Genomic DNA, 16,064 nt, shown 5'->3' with positions numbered 1-16,064 from the left:
TTATCGTTTAAAACTGATTTCAATCCATACACCAACGCGTAGCCTGTAGCGTTTACTGGAATGTTTACATTTAAAAGGAACAGGTATAATGTGTTGTCATACTTTACAATAGACCGATGTTATAATGTTTTAACGTTTCAAGTTTTAATGAACATGATGTTGAGATAACACCACAGAGTTAGCATTATTTTTATATAGTTATCTACCATACTGTTTATTTTTAAAGGAATCAGACAAGAAATGTTGCCCGCCGCCATTTTTTTTATTCCTAATGAAATCCTTGTCTTTCTAGCCTTCCAATAACAAGTAACTAAATTCAAACTCTTAAAATGAAACAGTTATTATCAGTTTGCCTTGTTTGTTGTTTGTTTGGTTTTTGATTTTAAAAACCATACAGCGTTTTCCTATGCATACTAGAGACAAGCTGCGAAAATTAAAGCTGCACACATTATCAATTTATCAGATGTCACTCAGAAGTGCTTTTCCATTTATCACATATGAACATAATTATATCATAATTTATACTAAAATGTCTTTCTATTCGTTCAGTTTGAGGTTTTGAAGCCTACTTCACAAATTTATAGGGTTCGTGGACTACATGTTTACAGTAGAATAACAAAAATAACAAATTCGAAGGCAAATTGAAACAGTTCAAGTCAACATACAAAGTGACAAAATCTAACGCTATCAATAAAAAGATGGAGGGGGAAGCAGCTGTCATAATCCTGATATTTTACGGACATTGTCTGAGGTCAGCAGCCAAAATTTTGTAAAAGGGAGGCAACAGATACCAGAGAAAAATTCAAACTTCTTTTTCGAAAGTAAACTGAAAACCGCCATGACTAAAAAGGAAAAAGACAAAGGACCAACAACAAACAGACTACCAATAGTACACACTACAAAATATAGAAAACTAAAGATGAGCAACACATACCAATCGTCACAACTCGGCCGATTCCGTACCTCATCTAAAGGAGAGATGCGGAGTCACCCGGGGATTGCCGATTGCAACACATACATCGGCGTACAGCTGACTAAAACGTGCAAATAAATATAACAAAGATACCAACACATACATCGGTATACAGCTGACTAAAACGTGCAAATAAATATAACAAAGATACCAACAAATACATCGGTGTGCAGCTGACTAAAACGTACAAATAAATATAACAAAGATACCAACACATACATCGGTGTACAACTGACTAAAACGTACAAATAAATATAACAAAGATACCAACAAATACATCGGTGTGCAGCTGACTAAAACGTACAAATAAATATAACAAAGATACCAACAAATACATCGGTGTGCAGCTGACTAAAACGTACAAATAAATATAACAAAGATACCAACAAATACATCGGTGTGCAGCTGACTAAAACGTACAAATAAATATAACAAAGATACCAACACATACATCGGTGTACAACTGACTAAAACGTACAAATAAATCTAACAAAGATACCAACACATACATCGGTGTACAGCTGACTAAAACGTACAAATAAATATAACAAAGATACCAACACATACATCGGTGTACAACTGACTAAAACGTGCAAATAAATCTAACAAAGATACCAACACATACATCGGTGTACAACTGACTAAAACGTAAAAATAAATATAACAAAGATACCAACACATACATCGGTGTACAGCTGACTAAAACGTGCAAATAAATATAACAAAGATACCAACACATACATCGGTGTACAGCTGACTAAAACGTGCAAATAAATATAACAAAGATACCAACACATACATCGGTGTACAACTGACTAAAACGTGCAAATAAATATAACAAAGATACCAACAAATACATCGGTGTACAGCTGACTAAAACATGCAAATAAATATAACAAAGATACCAACACATACATCGGTGTGCAGCTGACTAAAACGTGCAAATAAATATAACAAAGATACCAACACATACATCGGTGTACAACTGACTAAAACGTGCAAATAAATATAACAAAGATACCAACAAATACATCGGTGTACAGCTGACTAAAACATGCAAATAAATAAAACAAAGATACCAACACATACATCGGTGTGCAGCTGACTAAAACGTGCAAATAAATATAATAAAGATACCAACACATACATCGGTGTACAACTGACTAAAACGTGCAAATAAATATAACAAAGATACCAACAAATACATCGGTGTACAGCTGACTAAAACGTACCAATAAATATAACAAAGATACCAACACATACATCGGTGTACAACTGACTAAAACGTACGAATAAATATAACAAAGATACCAACATATACATCGGTGTACAGCTGACTAAAACGTGCAAATAATATAACAAAGATACCAACACATACATCGGTGTACAGCTGACTAAAACGTGCAAATAAATATAACAAAGATACCAACAAATACATCGGTGTACAGCTGACTAAAACGTACAAATAACTATAAATAAGATACCAACACATACATCGGTGTACAGCTGACTAAAACGTGCAAATTATATATAACAAAGATACCAACAAATACATCGGTGTACAGCTGACTAAAACGTACAAATAAATATAACAAAGATACCAACACATACATCGGTGTACAACTGACTAAAACGTGCAAATAAATCTAACAAAGATACCAACACATACATCGGTGTACAACTGACTAAAACGTAAAAATAAATATAACAAAGATACCAACACATACATCGGTGTACAGCTGACTAAAACGTGCAAATAAATATAACAAAGATACCAACACATACATCGGTGTACAGCTGACTAAAACGTACAAATAAATATAACAAAGATACCAACACATACATCGGTGTACAACTGACTAAAACGTACAAATAAATCTAACAAAGATACCAACACATACATCGGTGTACAACTGACTAAAACGTACGAATAAATATAACAAAGATACCAACATATACATCGGTGTACAGCTGACTAAAACGTACAAATAAATATAACAAAGATACCAACAAATACATCGGTGTGCAGCTGACTAAAACGTGCAAATAAATATAACAAAGATACCAACAAATACATCGGTGTGCAGCTGACTAAAACGTACAAATAAATATAACAAAGATACCAACACATACATCGGTGTACAACTGACTAAAACGTACAAATAAATCTAACAAAGATACCAACACATACATCGGTGTACAACTGACTAAAACGTAAAAATAAATATAACAAAGATACCAACATATACATCGGTGCACAACTGACTAAAACGTACGAATAAATATAACAAAGATACCAACATATACATCGGTGTACAGCTGACTAAAACGTACAAATAAATATAACAAAGATACCAACACATGCATCGGTGTACAGCTGACTAAAACGTACAAATAAATATAACAAATAAACCAACAAATAATTTGATAAAGTTGATACTAAATTTGACAAGGCACTTGCATTTCATTTGTAGATGATTACATATTGAGAAATATAATAGTTAAAAGAAAAAAGAAGAAAAATACCAAGGAGTCCACACATCTGACAAAATAAATCCTAAACTTGACATGCATATACCCTTTTCTTAAACATAAGTTTTTTATGTTTTTAACATTGAATGCTACATGATCAATGTAGAGCAGGTAAACACAGGACCTGTTTTTTACAAGCAAAAGTGGAAATAAATGCAATCATTACTAAGTCATAGAAAATCTAGTCTATCTTCAAATAAGACTTTTTATACTTTTTTTTTAAAAGACAGAAAAAAAGGAAAGCATAGACACTAGGCTTTAAATGGGATACACATAAATCTCCTCAGTGGCACTAGATTCGTAATAATCGAAAAGGCGTACAAAGCTGACGAGCATTTAAATAAAAAATCCCAAAACTAGTTCTATAAACGACTAAGGCAATTTATCGCTGGGATTATCAAAACCTTAGTGAAAAAATGTGGCTCAGGCTGAAGTATTAAATTTCGGATAATCCACATAAAAAGGACCAATGAAGTAAATATATAGTCTTTACTTACATCATCAAGACAATATGTGTATCTTTGCTTTTGGATACCATATTTTGTTACAGAATTATGACTATAACTTTGCATTGGGTTTCTTTGATATAATTGAGAATGGCAATAAGGAATAGTCAAAGTGACAACAACGTGATCAAAGAGCATAAATTGGCAAAAAAAAAGGCAAGTAAATATTGGATTCTGTAAAAACAAAACTTCTTGTTTTTCGTATGTTGATGTGGTTCATAAGTGTCTCTCAGTTCTCTTTTTTTATATAGATTAGACCGTTGATTTTTTCGTTTGAATGGTTTTACAAAATAAATTGTGTGGCCCTTTATAGCTTGATGAAATGTGACATCAAATGCTCCATGTTGAAGGCCGTACTTTACCTATGAGGGTTTACATTTACAATTGATGACTTGAAAGGCGAGTTGTCTCATTGGCACTCATACCTCATCTTCTTGTATCTAATTAGAAAAAATTCCATATTATATTATATCGAATTATCTTCCCGTTACATGTTTTCTAGCTCTGGTTTGAAGAAAACATTGATATCTTAAGCTTGGGCTTGTGTACATGCCCTGGTCTGACAACTTATCCAATAGTGTGCTAAATAAATAAAGTCTTGCAAAGGGTAGTCGTACTCATCAAAGATACTTACCTTAACATTTGAGAAGAAAAACGCGCGTTTTCATTTACATATGAGTATTTATCACACCGCGTGGAAATTATCACGTTGTGTTTGGTTGAACATCGTCATGTGGTTCATGACGCGTTAATGGTGACGTCATCTGTTAATGTTGTTGTGTTACATTGTTTACTTTTTATTTTTTAACGAAACGCAGCAGAAAAGTACAGCATGCGATAAATTCGTTATACGGTTAACAACTGACCTCTACGGATCCATAGAGTGTGAAAAAAATCAATAGGATTTGACTAACCCTCTATCGATCCGTAGGGGTCAGTAGCGAACCATACAACCTATAATATCAGTGATGCTAAATCAGTAAGAGGGCAAAATAGAATACGAATTAAAGAGTGGAAATTTATGACATATATAATAAGGCTAATATGGCAATTTACAAACTTTTAAATAATGAAGTTTTATTGGAAGTACTTTAAGCAAACATGTATTTTTAGTCAAACTAATTTATTCTATAAAAACTTAAGTCTCTTTAGACGTAGGCAGATATGTACATCGGTTTTGCTGAGCAGTTTATATGGAAGGATAAACATCAAAACGGTTGAATACAACATTATTTGTTCGGTGCATTTAAAATAGTCCTGTATTATTATGTTGTCATTTTAATGTTATATTTAACAATGTCATTAAAGTGCGAGGTTTGGCATGCCACAAAACCAGATTCAAACCACCATTTTTTTCTTTAAAAACGTCCTGTACCAAGTCGGGAAAATGGCCATTGTTATATCATAGTTCGTTTCTGTGTGTGTAACATTTTTACGTTGTGTTTCCGTTGTGTCGTATATTTTCTCCTATATTTGAGTGTGAATTCACATTACTATAAGATGTGTTACGATACTTTTCTATCCCAAATTCATATATTTGGTTTTGATGTTATATTTGTTATTCTCATCGGATTTTGTCTAATGCCTATTCCGTTGCTGTGTGTGTTACATTTTAATGTTGTGTTGTTGTTCTCCTCTTATATTTAATGCGTTTCCCTCTGTTTTAGTTGTTATCCCGATTTCGTTTTTGTCCATAGATTTACGAGTTTTAAACAGCGGTGTACTACTGTTGCCTATATTTAAAAGCATACATAAATGTCACTGAAATATGACGAAGCAACATTTCCCTTGCTTACTTTAATACCAGCATATTAAAGCGAGTATGAATAAACAGCCTTGGTAAATTTAATAAGACACCAATTCTTCATATAGTTTTGAAAAAATTTCTAGTTGCCCTTCATTCAAAAGATTTGATTTTGAATGAAAATTAGAATAAACCCGAAAATATGCAGGCATCGTTAATAATGGTACGAACAAGGTACCGGAAGAAAATCATTCACCATATCTCTCCTGTTAGCAGATTTGAATAACTAAATACGTCCTTATTTTTAAATTAATGTGAGGCTTTTAAAATAAAGCTTTAACACCAAATTTATACAGTGAATATTTGATCTGCAAATGAATTTGATAATGTAAAATAATTAGAAAATATTCATCTTTTTGTTGCTGCTAATTATCCAGCTTTGACTTGTGGATGAAATCGACCTATGAACAAAATGAGACCAGATTTGACATCTCTCACGTAAAACAAAAATGGTCTATTGGCTGTAAATTCTAAGCCTCCACCACTTTTGAAACCTATTCCAAAGACTGTGCCAGCTGCTCCCTCCACTCCTGCTTCGTTCAAGTTAAAGACGGCTTTATGAACAGCAACCCTGACAAATAAATTGGGTGTTCTCTCAACAATAAGATTCGTGAAGTTAGCCTTCAACTCGTCAAAAATTTCTGTAACTCCAAGTTTTGGTAATTCTACTTTTAGATCAAACTCAGACTGTAATTTAAACTTAGGAATGGTGATACTACTAAATCTTCTTTTAAATCCAGAGGAAATCGTTTTAAGGAATTTTGGTGTAATTTTAGTTTCAATATTCTGGAGTCCTACTTTTTTATCTGGTAAAATGAAGACCATATCGAAATTTCCTCCTCTGAATGGCAACGCTATCGCGGAGAAGTCTCGTCCTTTAAAATATGGAACAGCTGTTCGTATGTTCATCATGTCAACTTCAATTGTTTTTTTGAAAGGGAGGTAAAACTTTCCTTTTCTTGTGTTTTTCGGTGAAAATTGTTTCTCCCATGTTGCTTTAAAATATATGGCATTTATAATGAACATTACCATATTTGAATCTATCCATTTCTCCTTGATCAAATCTTTTATTTTGCCGTTTGTCTGTTTTGACACCCATCTATTCATTATCAGTGCAGATGCCTTGGGTGTTGTAAAATCTTTTAAACTAATATCAGCTCCAAAGTATTGTTTTGCTTTTTCTCGGACATTCTGCAATACTGTGAATTGGTTATTTACAAAAAGCCTATTTGCACTAGCCAAACTTACATTTACACCAGCTTGATGAATTATGTAGCTATTAAGTGACTTGTGATATCTCAACTTTTCCTCCTCTGAAAATATACTATTTTGAAAAAGAGCAGATGAAATTTGTTGTTTTGATCGTCCGCTTGCTCCAACCATCAACAGTAGAAACGCCGCAGTGATACTATACGGTGACATACATAAACTATCTTGCTTGTTTAATCCTTGATACAAAGATGTCGAAAATTCAATTACACTTTGTTGATAGTCAATAGGAATATCTACTAACGAAGCCATTATTTCAGTCCCGTGTAGATGTGGTATGATACTGAAATATCAAACTGCGGACACAGTTATATTACATATATACATTAAATGCAAATTGTATGTAAATAGAACAAGCTTCCAACAAAATAATACAATATTTTTTACTGAAATGCGCAATCTGGATTAATCTTTTTACTTATAAATAGTTTAAAAAATCTGTTGTATATATGTTTTATAAAACGCAGTAAATGTCACGTTCGTTGTCGTCAGTCGAGGACATTATGCGGTTTACCAATTATAACTTTGTTTAGCCATTTGAATCGTGACAAATATCCTGGTTATTTTTCTTGTCATTTGTCAAATTTATTTAGAGTCACAAGGTACGCAAATGCAATTTTAGTGATTTCGTTATTTTTTTCTTTTATTGACAGAAGTTAAAAATATTTGATTATGCAATGGATTTAAGCATCTAGTTTTACTTTCGTATTTACATGTAGATCGAATTTAAATTACTGACCTCCGAGGTTACTTCAAAACGGAAAGCCCCTAAACAAATGTCAAAACAAAAAGCATAAACGCACAAAACGAATAAATATCAACTGTTATATTCCTGACTTACAGGGATTTTCTTAAGTAGAAAAAGACGCATTAAAACTTGATTTAAAGCTAGCTACACCTCTCACATTTGAATGACAGTTGCATCAAATTCCATTATATTGACATTATATTCCAGTATATGTGCTTTACACCAGTCCTAAGTCAGGAATCTGATGTACAGTAGTTGTCGATTGATTATGTAATTTATACGTGTTTGTCGTTCCTCGTTTTTTTATATAGACTAGACCGTTGGTCTTCCCGTTTGAATGGTTTTACACGAGTAATTTTGGGGCCCTTTATAGCTTGTTGTTTGGTGTGAGCCAAGGCTCCGTGTATAGGCCGTACGTTGACCTATAATGGTTTACTTTTATAAATTGTTATTTGGATGGAGAGTTGTCTCGTTGACTCACACCACATTGCCATATCAACAAGTTATCAGTTATATCTGGCAATTGAATACACAATGATATCGAAGATCGTATGGTGACATATAACTGCTTTATGTTCATCACTTGAACTCTAGTGGATAGATGTCAAATTTGCAATAGCACCACGTCTCTTTTAATCTTATATAGTTGCCAGAACTTTGTAATGTAAAATACAGTCATAATTCAATCATTCCAACAACCATAAGGCACATGAGATAAAATAAAAGATTTTTAAAAAGGAACACATATATAAAAAGGACTGTCAATTCGGATGGACTACTTAATAATTTCAATTTACTAACTGACTAAAAAAGAATTTCTGAAATTAAAACTGTATTTTAGTATTTTCATCTTTGGTACATGTATGTGTCTATATAGATGTATGTCTTAAAAGGATCAATGCAGATCTTCGACCTTGCTTATTATGTTAAAATGATTGTCTGTATTGGAGACTTTCATGTAATTGCATAATTTTATATAACTAAAGATTTGAAAGTGGGATTTTAACCGGAAATTTAAAAAAAAAAACCGATTATTTATTGTAAGATGGCGTGTTTCAGTTTAAACATGCTGAAGACTCATATAAAATGATATATATAAAATTATGTATATAAGATTAAGGCATGACGTACAGTTGTATATCCAACGTGACCGATGATCAACGTCTCTTTTTTTCTTTCTGAACAGTAAAATGTTTTGAAAAACTCCCATTATGTCGTCTATTTTGAGTCAATATCCCTAATGCGCCTCAAATTGAGGAATACAAAAGTTGTGCGTAAACAAAAAATCTCTGTGTAGTAATACTGGACATGTTTCTATTCTTACCACTGCAAGTGACTAATCTTAAATATGTGTGTTGATTTGGAAAGAAAAGGACCAATGAATAAATGTGTATTTAAGCTATGGAGTTATTAATTGTATACAAAGTATTAAAATATCAAAGAACTTCTTGTGTAAAAAAATGGTTTTTTTTACCATGAGGAGCCGTAACAAAAAAGGATTTTTGGGTGTGCTAATTTACGTAATTTCGAATTCCAGATTACATATGTGAAAATGTCTCAGCTTCGAAACAACCCATCATACAAATCGTAAGTTTATAATATGGACTGAGATACAGAAAAATATATTTCCATTACCGCCTATGGAAAATCAATTTCGCATACTGACCCATTTACTGTACTTTTAACATTGAATATGATTAATTCAAATAGTTCATGGTCAAAACGAGTAAGTCATGAATAGATAATCAGATTGAATAAATGCAAATATACAGGGAAGTACTTTAACAAAATATTATACATCAACATGATAAAATATTCACTTAACGGAAAATAAGTCGAATAGGATTACGTGCAGCCTCTTAAAATGCACGTGTTTATTCGAGAGAAAAAAGTATTAAAGAAATATTTGGATATTATGTTTAGAGTAATAATTTTCGCATGATAAAACAGATCATATTGTTAAAAAAACTTATATGCATAAGCAAATCACAAATATATATATGCAATATAATTATGGTAACCTTCAGATTCCGATACAATTGTTGAGATTTATGTAATTATTTTCACCAGGAACACCTTTGTCTTACAATTATTTTAACAAAACGAGAATGTATTTTAGGATTAAATGCATTTTTTCAATAGTTTATTGATGTGTTGACTGGGCCAGTCAACTCACAGACTAAACAAAAGTCTATATACATGTAATGTGAGGACAGTTTCTGAGTCGGTAGTCCAATTTTCAACCCAATATGAGTTAAACCGTAAAATTCTCGACCCAAAAATTTATTTTGTTTTCAATTTCAACTTTTCTTCTGAATCAAGGTATCTTTTTATGTGAAGCGCGCGTGCAATGATGTATATATCTCCATACATTTCACTAATTTTCCTTATGATTAACTAGTTGAGTAGTTTTGGTAACTGTTATATTTCTGACTTGGTACAGGCATATTCATATGTAGAAAATGGTGGATTACACATAGATTTTTATCTAACTAAACTTCTCACTGGTATGACGGTCGCATAAAAATTCTATTATTTTAAAAACAATGCGTGAACAAAACTAAGACATAAAAGGTAAAAATATTTAAAAAAAATAAGGGTACAGCAGTCAAGCTTTTGTCATAATCTTAATCACTTTAGGTGTAATACCACCAGATCATGGTACGTCACATCCGGTTGTATACGAAAATAGGTCGAAAAAAAATATTCCCTTGACCTTGACAGTTGTAGGTAATTAATCCTACATTTTATTGCAGTAAAACTTTTCTGAGTCATAAACTTATGTCTTGGGTATTTATAAGCACCATTATGTTTTTATTTGGGATTTCTATAGAATATTTTGTAATCTTGAGGTTACATAGTGACTAAACCTTGTACACAGATAAAATAAGGAGAGAAATGTGATTGGTTAACTTCCAGTGATGGTTATTTTCTTTTATGCAATTGTTATATATCAGTATGTATGGTCAGATTATGTTTCTGTATGTGAGAGAGAGTTGTTCCCCTTTTATCAGTATTTTGTATTTATGTTTGTGACGTCATCTTTGTCTGATTAAAATGTAGAAAATGAAAGCTGTGTCTTTTCATGTGTCCGTATGTTATCGTCTCCATCCATGCTACCAGAGCTATTCCCCTAGTCTGTAATATGGTGGAGTGACCTAAACGATCGTGAATAATGATTTATACATATTTTGGATTTTGTTTTTCAATGGATTTTGGATATTTTTACTTGTGAAATTGACCGACTGTTCCTGATGGATCCTGTCATACCGCCATGATGCTGAACACTTTTAATTGTTTTTGAAAATTTATATCTGGACGTTTATTAATACCAACATTTAAATTGATTTTTTTGGAAGGAAGAACAGACCATGTCTCGTCTTGTATACGTACTGTCTTTGTGATTTGTGATGAATGTCGACTACCTGTATCCCGTTTTAAACCTGAAGCACGTGAGATATATCTCATTGCATCATGATCATGCATTTTATTTCTGTAACATTCGTTTGGATCCTGTTTATACATTTATTATATGCTATTTTCATTTGACATTATTCAATTTGTATCGTTGATAACTGTATCGCCATCCATACTCAAGTTCCGATTTCACCAGAAGAGCCAATTTTACTGTTTATTGATGTTGACCCAGATTAACCCGTTGAACTACACGTGTGATGTGTAATGCGTAATGTTGACTGTATTGCTGTTGTGTCCATTCCGCCGTAACCTACATTAACTGTTATAAAACGTAATTAGATTTACTGCATTTTGGTGATAACTGTATCGCCATGGTTTTAAAGAGTTCCAAGAAGACATATTTTAAAGAAACCCGGATGAATTTATTCTGTACAAGAACATTTTATCTTTAACTATATATGTTGATTTTATGAATCCAGATACTTTTCATGTTAATTTTGATCTACGTTATTTGTTTACTTCGAATTTAAGCTAATGTGAACGTGTTTATCATTTAGCGGTGTGATATTTATCATAAATAAAACCTTATTAAATTTAAGAGTTTAAGGTCTCTGATGATATTATCAAATGTGTATTCAGCTTTTTATAATGATATCAGCTTGTCTAGTAGGAAATGCCATTAATGTGTGTATCACTGTAATTGTTTGTGTGAGAGTAATGCGTGCATAAGGTCATCCGAGGGAGGAGTCCGAGATGCCAGACTTTCGGTTTTGCAGCGTTGATACGTTTGTTTTAAAATGGTTACTAGAGTGTCGAGAGATTAACTTTATTCATGTAAACTTTCAATTTTGGAAATTATTATATACTGTATTTTTTTATAACACATAAACATATTGACCATTGTAAAAATTTAGTAAATTTTTGTTTTGGGGGCGGGATGTTATATATCAGTATGTATGGTCAGATTATGTTTCTGTATGTGAGAGAGAGTTGTTCCCCTTTTATCAGTATTTTGTATTTATGTTTGTGACGTCATCTTTGTCTGATTAAAATGTAGAAAATGAAAGCTGTGTCTTTTCATGTGTCCGTATGTTATCGTCTCCATCCATGCTACCAGAGCTATTCCCCTAGTCTGTAATACAATGAAATGTTATGTGATTTTTTTTCTATAGTACTGGACAGGATAAAACTTTACTCATGCCAAATATTTCTTTATTTGAAACAAAGATAAGTAGGCCTAAAAAAATATTCCCTTGAATTTGACAGTTGTAGAAAATTAACCCTGCATTTCAATGCACTTAAATTTTTCTGAGTCGTAAATATGTATGTTGGGTGTCTGAAAGCATCATTCTTTTTTTATTTGATGGTCTTATAAAATATTTTGGAACGTTAAGGTTACATGGTTACCAAAGCAGGTAACCAGTAAATAACAGTGTAAAAATTGGGTTGTCTACCCTCGGCGGTGGTTACTTTCTTATATGCAATGAAATGTAGTGTGAAATTTTCACTGTATCACTGTAAGGAAAAGATTGAACTTTACACATGCAAAGTATTTCTTTGGTTGAAATAAAGGTAAATACTGTACGATTTTTTTACAATTTAACAAAGACTAATAGGGAAAAATCAATGGTGGTATTACACCTATTTACAAGGCCGTAACTACCCTTGAGGCAAGTGAGGCAATTGCCTCACTAAAAATTCGACACTGATTTTTTTTTTATACATATGTAATGGTCATTTGTTGTTCTGTCTCAACCTTAATTTCTATAACTTGTCATCATTCCTTTTAAACTTTTCTTCCTGGATATATAACTCATCATCTCAACGGGTGATGTTTCTCGATTACATTAGCCTAGTAACAATAGTCATCATGGATCTCTAGTTAAAAAAACAGGCTCTTGCAGAAAAAGGAAAAGCGACACTGAAGGTAAAGAAGGAATAATTCTAGTAAACTAGTTTATTTTGTTAATAGTGCATGTAACTTCATTAGAACAATCCAAAAAACGGTAAGTAGACTGACAAATCAAGTACTGGTCTTCGGAAGGGGGCAGTCCTGTCTGCATATTCATTTCTCCGTTTCACCAACTTTTGACAAATCAAGCACTGGGCATCGCAAGGGGCAGTACTTTAATATTTCTCTTTACAGATAAATAAAATATAAATAATATGAAACATGCATAGATTAGTTTTTATCCATGTTTCTTTAACCTTAAAAATTGAAAGAATATTTCATATTCCAATTTGATATTATTGAGGAATGGCAGAACCTTTAACACAGGGTTTTGTCTTTACTTATTCGGGACTACGGAATTTCGTTTCTTTATATTCGGGGTTTCGAAAACGGACACCCCCAACCCCTAACCCCTAAATTTATAGATTCTGGAACTAAAATACCACCAACTATTTCCAGAAATAATTTGAAATTACGGACCTACGGACCTACATGCAAACATAAAAAACTCCATTCCAATTCCCCTGTACCCATATCATATATACTTACTCTATAGATAGAATCATATACATGTATCTTATCTCATTCTATCCCTAATTTGTCTACTCTTTGTCAGCATAAAAGCGAGTTTAATATTTTGTAACTGCGACTGTATGATGGTGCTTACAGGAAAGCTTAATTCCTTTTGCAAACAAAACTGTTACTACCGATGCTGCTACCGAATTGATGATGGAGAAGGAATTGGAAGAAGACATTGATCATTGTGTTGATGATAATGATTGTGCTACCATTAGAAACACAGACTGCCCTGACTGACCGATTGAAAACTTGGAAAAGAGCATGCATGAGTGGCGAGAGATTGTGCGGTCTTGCCATGCTCCATGTTCATCGCGATAAGGATATCAGCAGACCAAATTATGATTCTGAAACGATTTGACTGAACCGGCAATAGAAAAATTTAGCAAACTCTACTGAATCGATGTTTGTTCTATGTTCTGGCAGCAGACTCAAATCATTGATGTCTGGATGATTATCTTACATATAAATTTAAATAAAGTTGTTAAAAATTTGGTGTGCGTAAAAGTCTTAAAATATGAAAAATTATATAAAAAGTGTTCAAATTCAAAACATTATCAAACTCACTAAAAATTCCTAGAATGCAGGATTTTCCACCATTCATTTCATACCCTTCAAAAAAAAATTTCGCCTCGCTTCGCTCGGCTCAATTATTTTGCCTCACTAAAATAAGATGCCTAGTTACGGCCTTGATTTAGGGAAACTAAATGTGCACTCGTGACCCTATTGTACTTTCATTTTTAAAAGTTATTAATAAACCAGTTCATACATGATCATACATTGTAAACATGGACTATTCGGAATGGATTTAGACACAGAAAGTTCGTTTGAGGTAAAATTGCATTGAAATGGGGGTTTACGGGTGTTTTCTTAGTCAAATGGGTGGACAGACGAAGCTGTATTTAGATTAGTGTGTTGAATTTTAAATTACCCTTACAGTTTTTGTTTTGTTTATACAACATGTGAATTTTTTATTTCAGTGTTAACCATGTTCTGAAGAACATTCTGTTGAAAAATCTTATATGTGAATTGGTCTGCAGATGACACTTCAGCATTAAAGTATGTATCAACTATCATCATGTTTTTTTTTGTTTTGGCCGCAAAAGTTTACAATTTGCTATTGTGCCGTCTACATTTTGCACAGACAATAACTCATCTAAACACTTATTTGTCCTGGATTTATACACATCAGAATCCAGTCTCACATACTTAAACTTTATAATTCTTACCAATTATTTTTTGTACCAGCATTCCAAGGGACATAACCCTTTTTAAAAACATTTTGAGGTATTTTTTATTACTCTTTCTCCCCATTTTCTAATGTAAAATACAAGAAAGTGGACTTTTTGTGTAAATCTATTAGAAATATACTGTTATGAGTAAATAAAAAGACTTTGATACCAGTAGCAATAAATGATTGACTGAAAGGGAACCGTTATTTCTCACACTAGGGGAACATACCAAAAACTCAAGTTACACATAAGGGCTTATAGAAACTTCCGTGTAGACTGTTAACATTTATAGAGACAGTTCTTTCAGCTAAAACACTTTAATTATTGATTTAACATTACATTTATTTCATTTTTGTGGGAAAATAATCACATTTGTTTTATTTTTTAGACAAAAGATATCAAGTTTTGATGAAAAAGGAAGGAAGGAGGGAAAATGGACCAAAACAGACCAAAACAGACCTTCAAATGAACTCTAAAAGGTGCAATAAAATTGTTTATCATCTTAAAGTTGTCTTTTGTATTCTATTTAATTGTTTGAATGCATATATCATGAGTTTATGATCAGATATTAGTCAACACTGCATTTTATAATGATACACTGAAATTAAGATTTTTCGAAGAAATTGGACTGAAATTGCTGTAGGATATGGCCTTACATTATAGTGATTTTCTCTGAAACTATAGTTCTGACTGAGACAAAACTTGACAGTTATGCTTGAAATAACTTGCAATTGGAGGGGAAAAAATTGCATTAAGTTTATTTGACATTTAGGTGTTCTTTATTAAGTTAATGAAATTATTTTTAATGCTTTTACGACAAATTATTCACTAAAAGAGAAGCCTTTTATGTCCCTCTTTGGAACGCGCGTAAATTTAATTTTGATGTAAGGACTTATTTAAACCTCCTTGGAAACAGATAACTTGTATATGGATTGTTCATTCTGCTAACATACTTCAATTACTCATTTCTGATAACATTTCTATCATAAATGAATGAAAGTTACCCCATTATTTTTACTTATTGGCCTGAAAAGTTGAAATTTTGAGGAAATGAGA

At 32.3% G+C, this 16,064-nt stretch overlaps 2 protein-coding genes and 1 long non-coding RNA gene across 4 annotated transcripts in view; 1 reads left to right on the top strand and 2 right to left on the bottom strand.

The window, feature by feature from the left end:
• LOC139525400 (solute carrier family 22 member 4-like) overlaps positions 1–16,064 on the bottom strand; it is a 91,100-nt gene that overhangs the window by 62,112 nt on the left and 12,924 nt on the right. The gene's annotated exons all lie outside the window — the stretch shown is intronic.
• On the bottom strand, positions 6,074–7,712 carry LOC139525401 (antithrombin-III-like). Its single transcript, XM_071320721.1, has one exon. The coding sequence runs from the start codon at positions 7,334–7,336 to the stop codon at positions 6,185–6,187; it is 1,152 nt and encodes a 383-aa protein (XP_071176822.1). The 5' UTR covers positions 7,337–7,712; the 3' UTR covers positions 6,074–6,184.
• On the top strand, positions 12,601–15,515 carry LOC139522314 (uncharacterized). Of its 2 annotated transcripts, none has more exons than XR_011664381.1 (3): positions 12,601–12,821; positions 14,757–14,835; positions 15,397–15,515. It is a non-coding gene; the product is annotated as an uncharacterized lncRNA (long non-coding RNA). The 2 variants fall into 2 exon arrangements; XR_011664382.1 differs by lacking the exon at positions 12,601–12,821 and adding an exon at positions 14,548–14,608.

Source organism: Mytilus edulis, chromosome 5 (genome assembly GCF_963676685.1).
Source record: "Mytilus edulis chromosome 5, xbMytEdul2.2, whole genome shotgun sequence".
NCBI lineage: Eukaryota > Metazoa > Mollusca > Bivalvia > Mytilida > Mytilidae > Mytilus > Mytilus edulis.
Note: the sequence above shows the minus strand (reverse complement) of the source record. Positions and strands in the feature narration are given on the sequence as shown.

Bases quoted from the DNA above. Each gene is read 5' to 3' on its own strand.
- LOC139525401 (XM_071320721.1), bottom strand. From the start codon at position 7,336: ATGGCTTCGTTAGTAGATATTCCTATTGACTATCAACAAAGTGTAATT.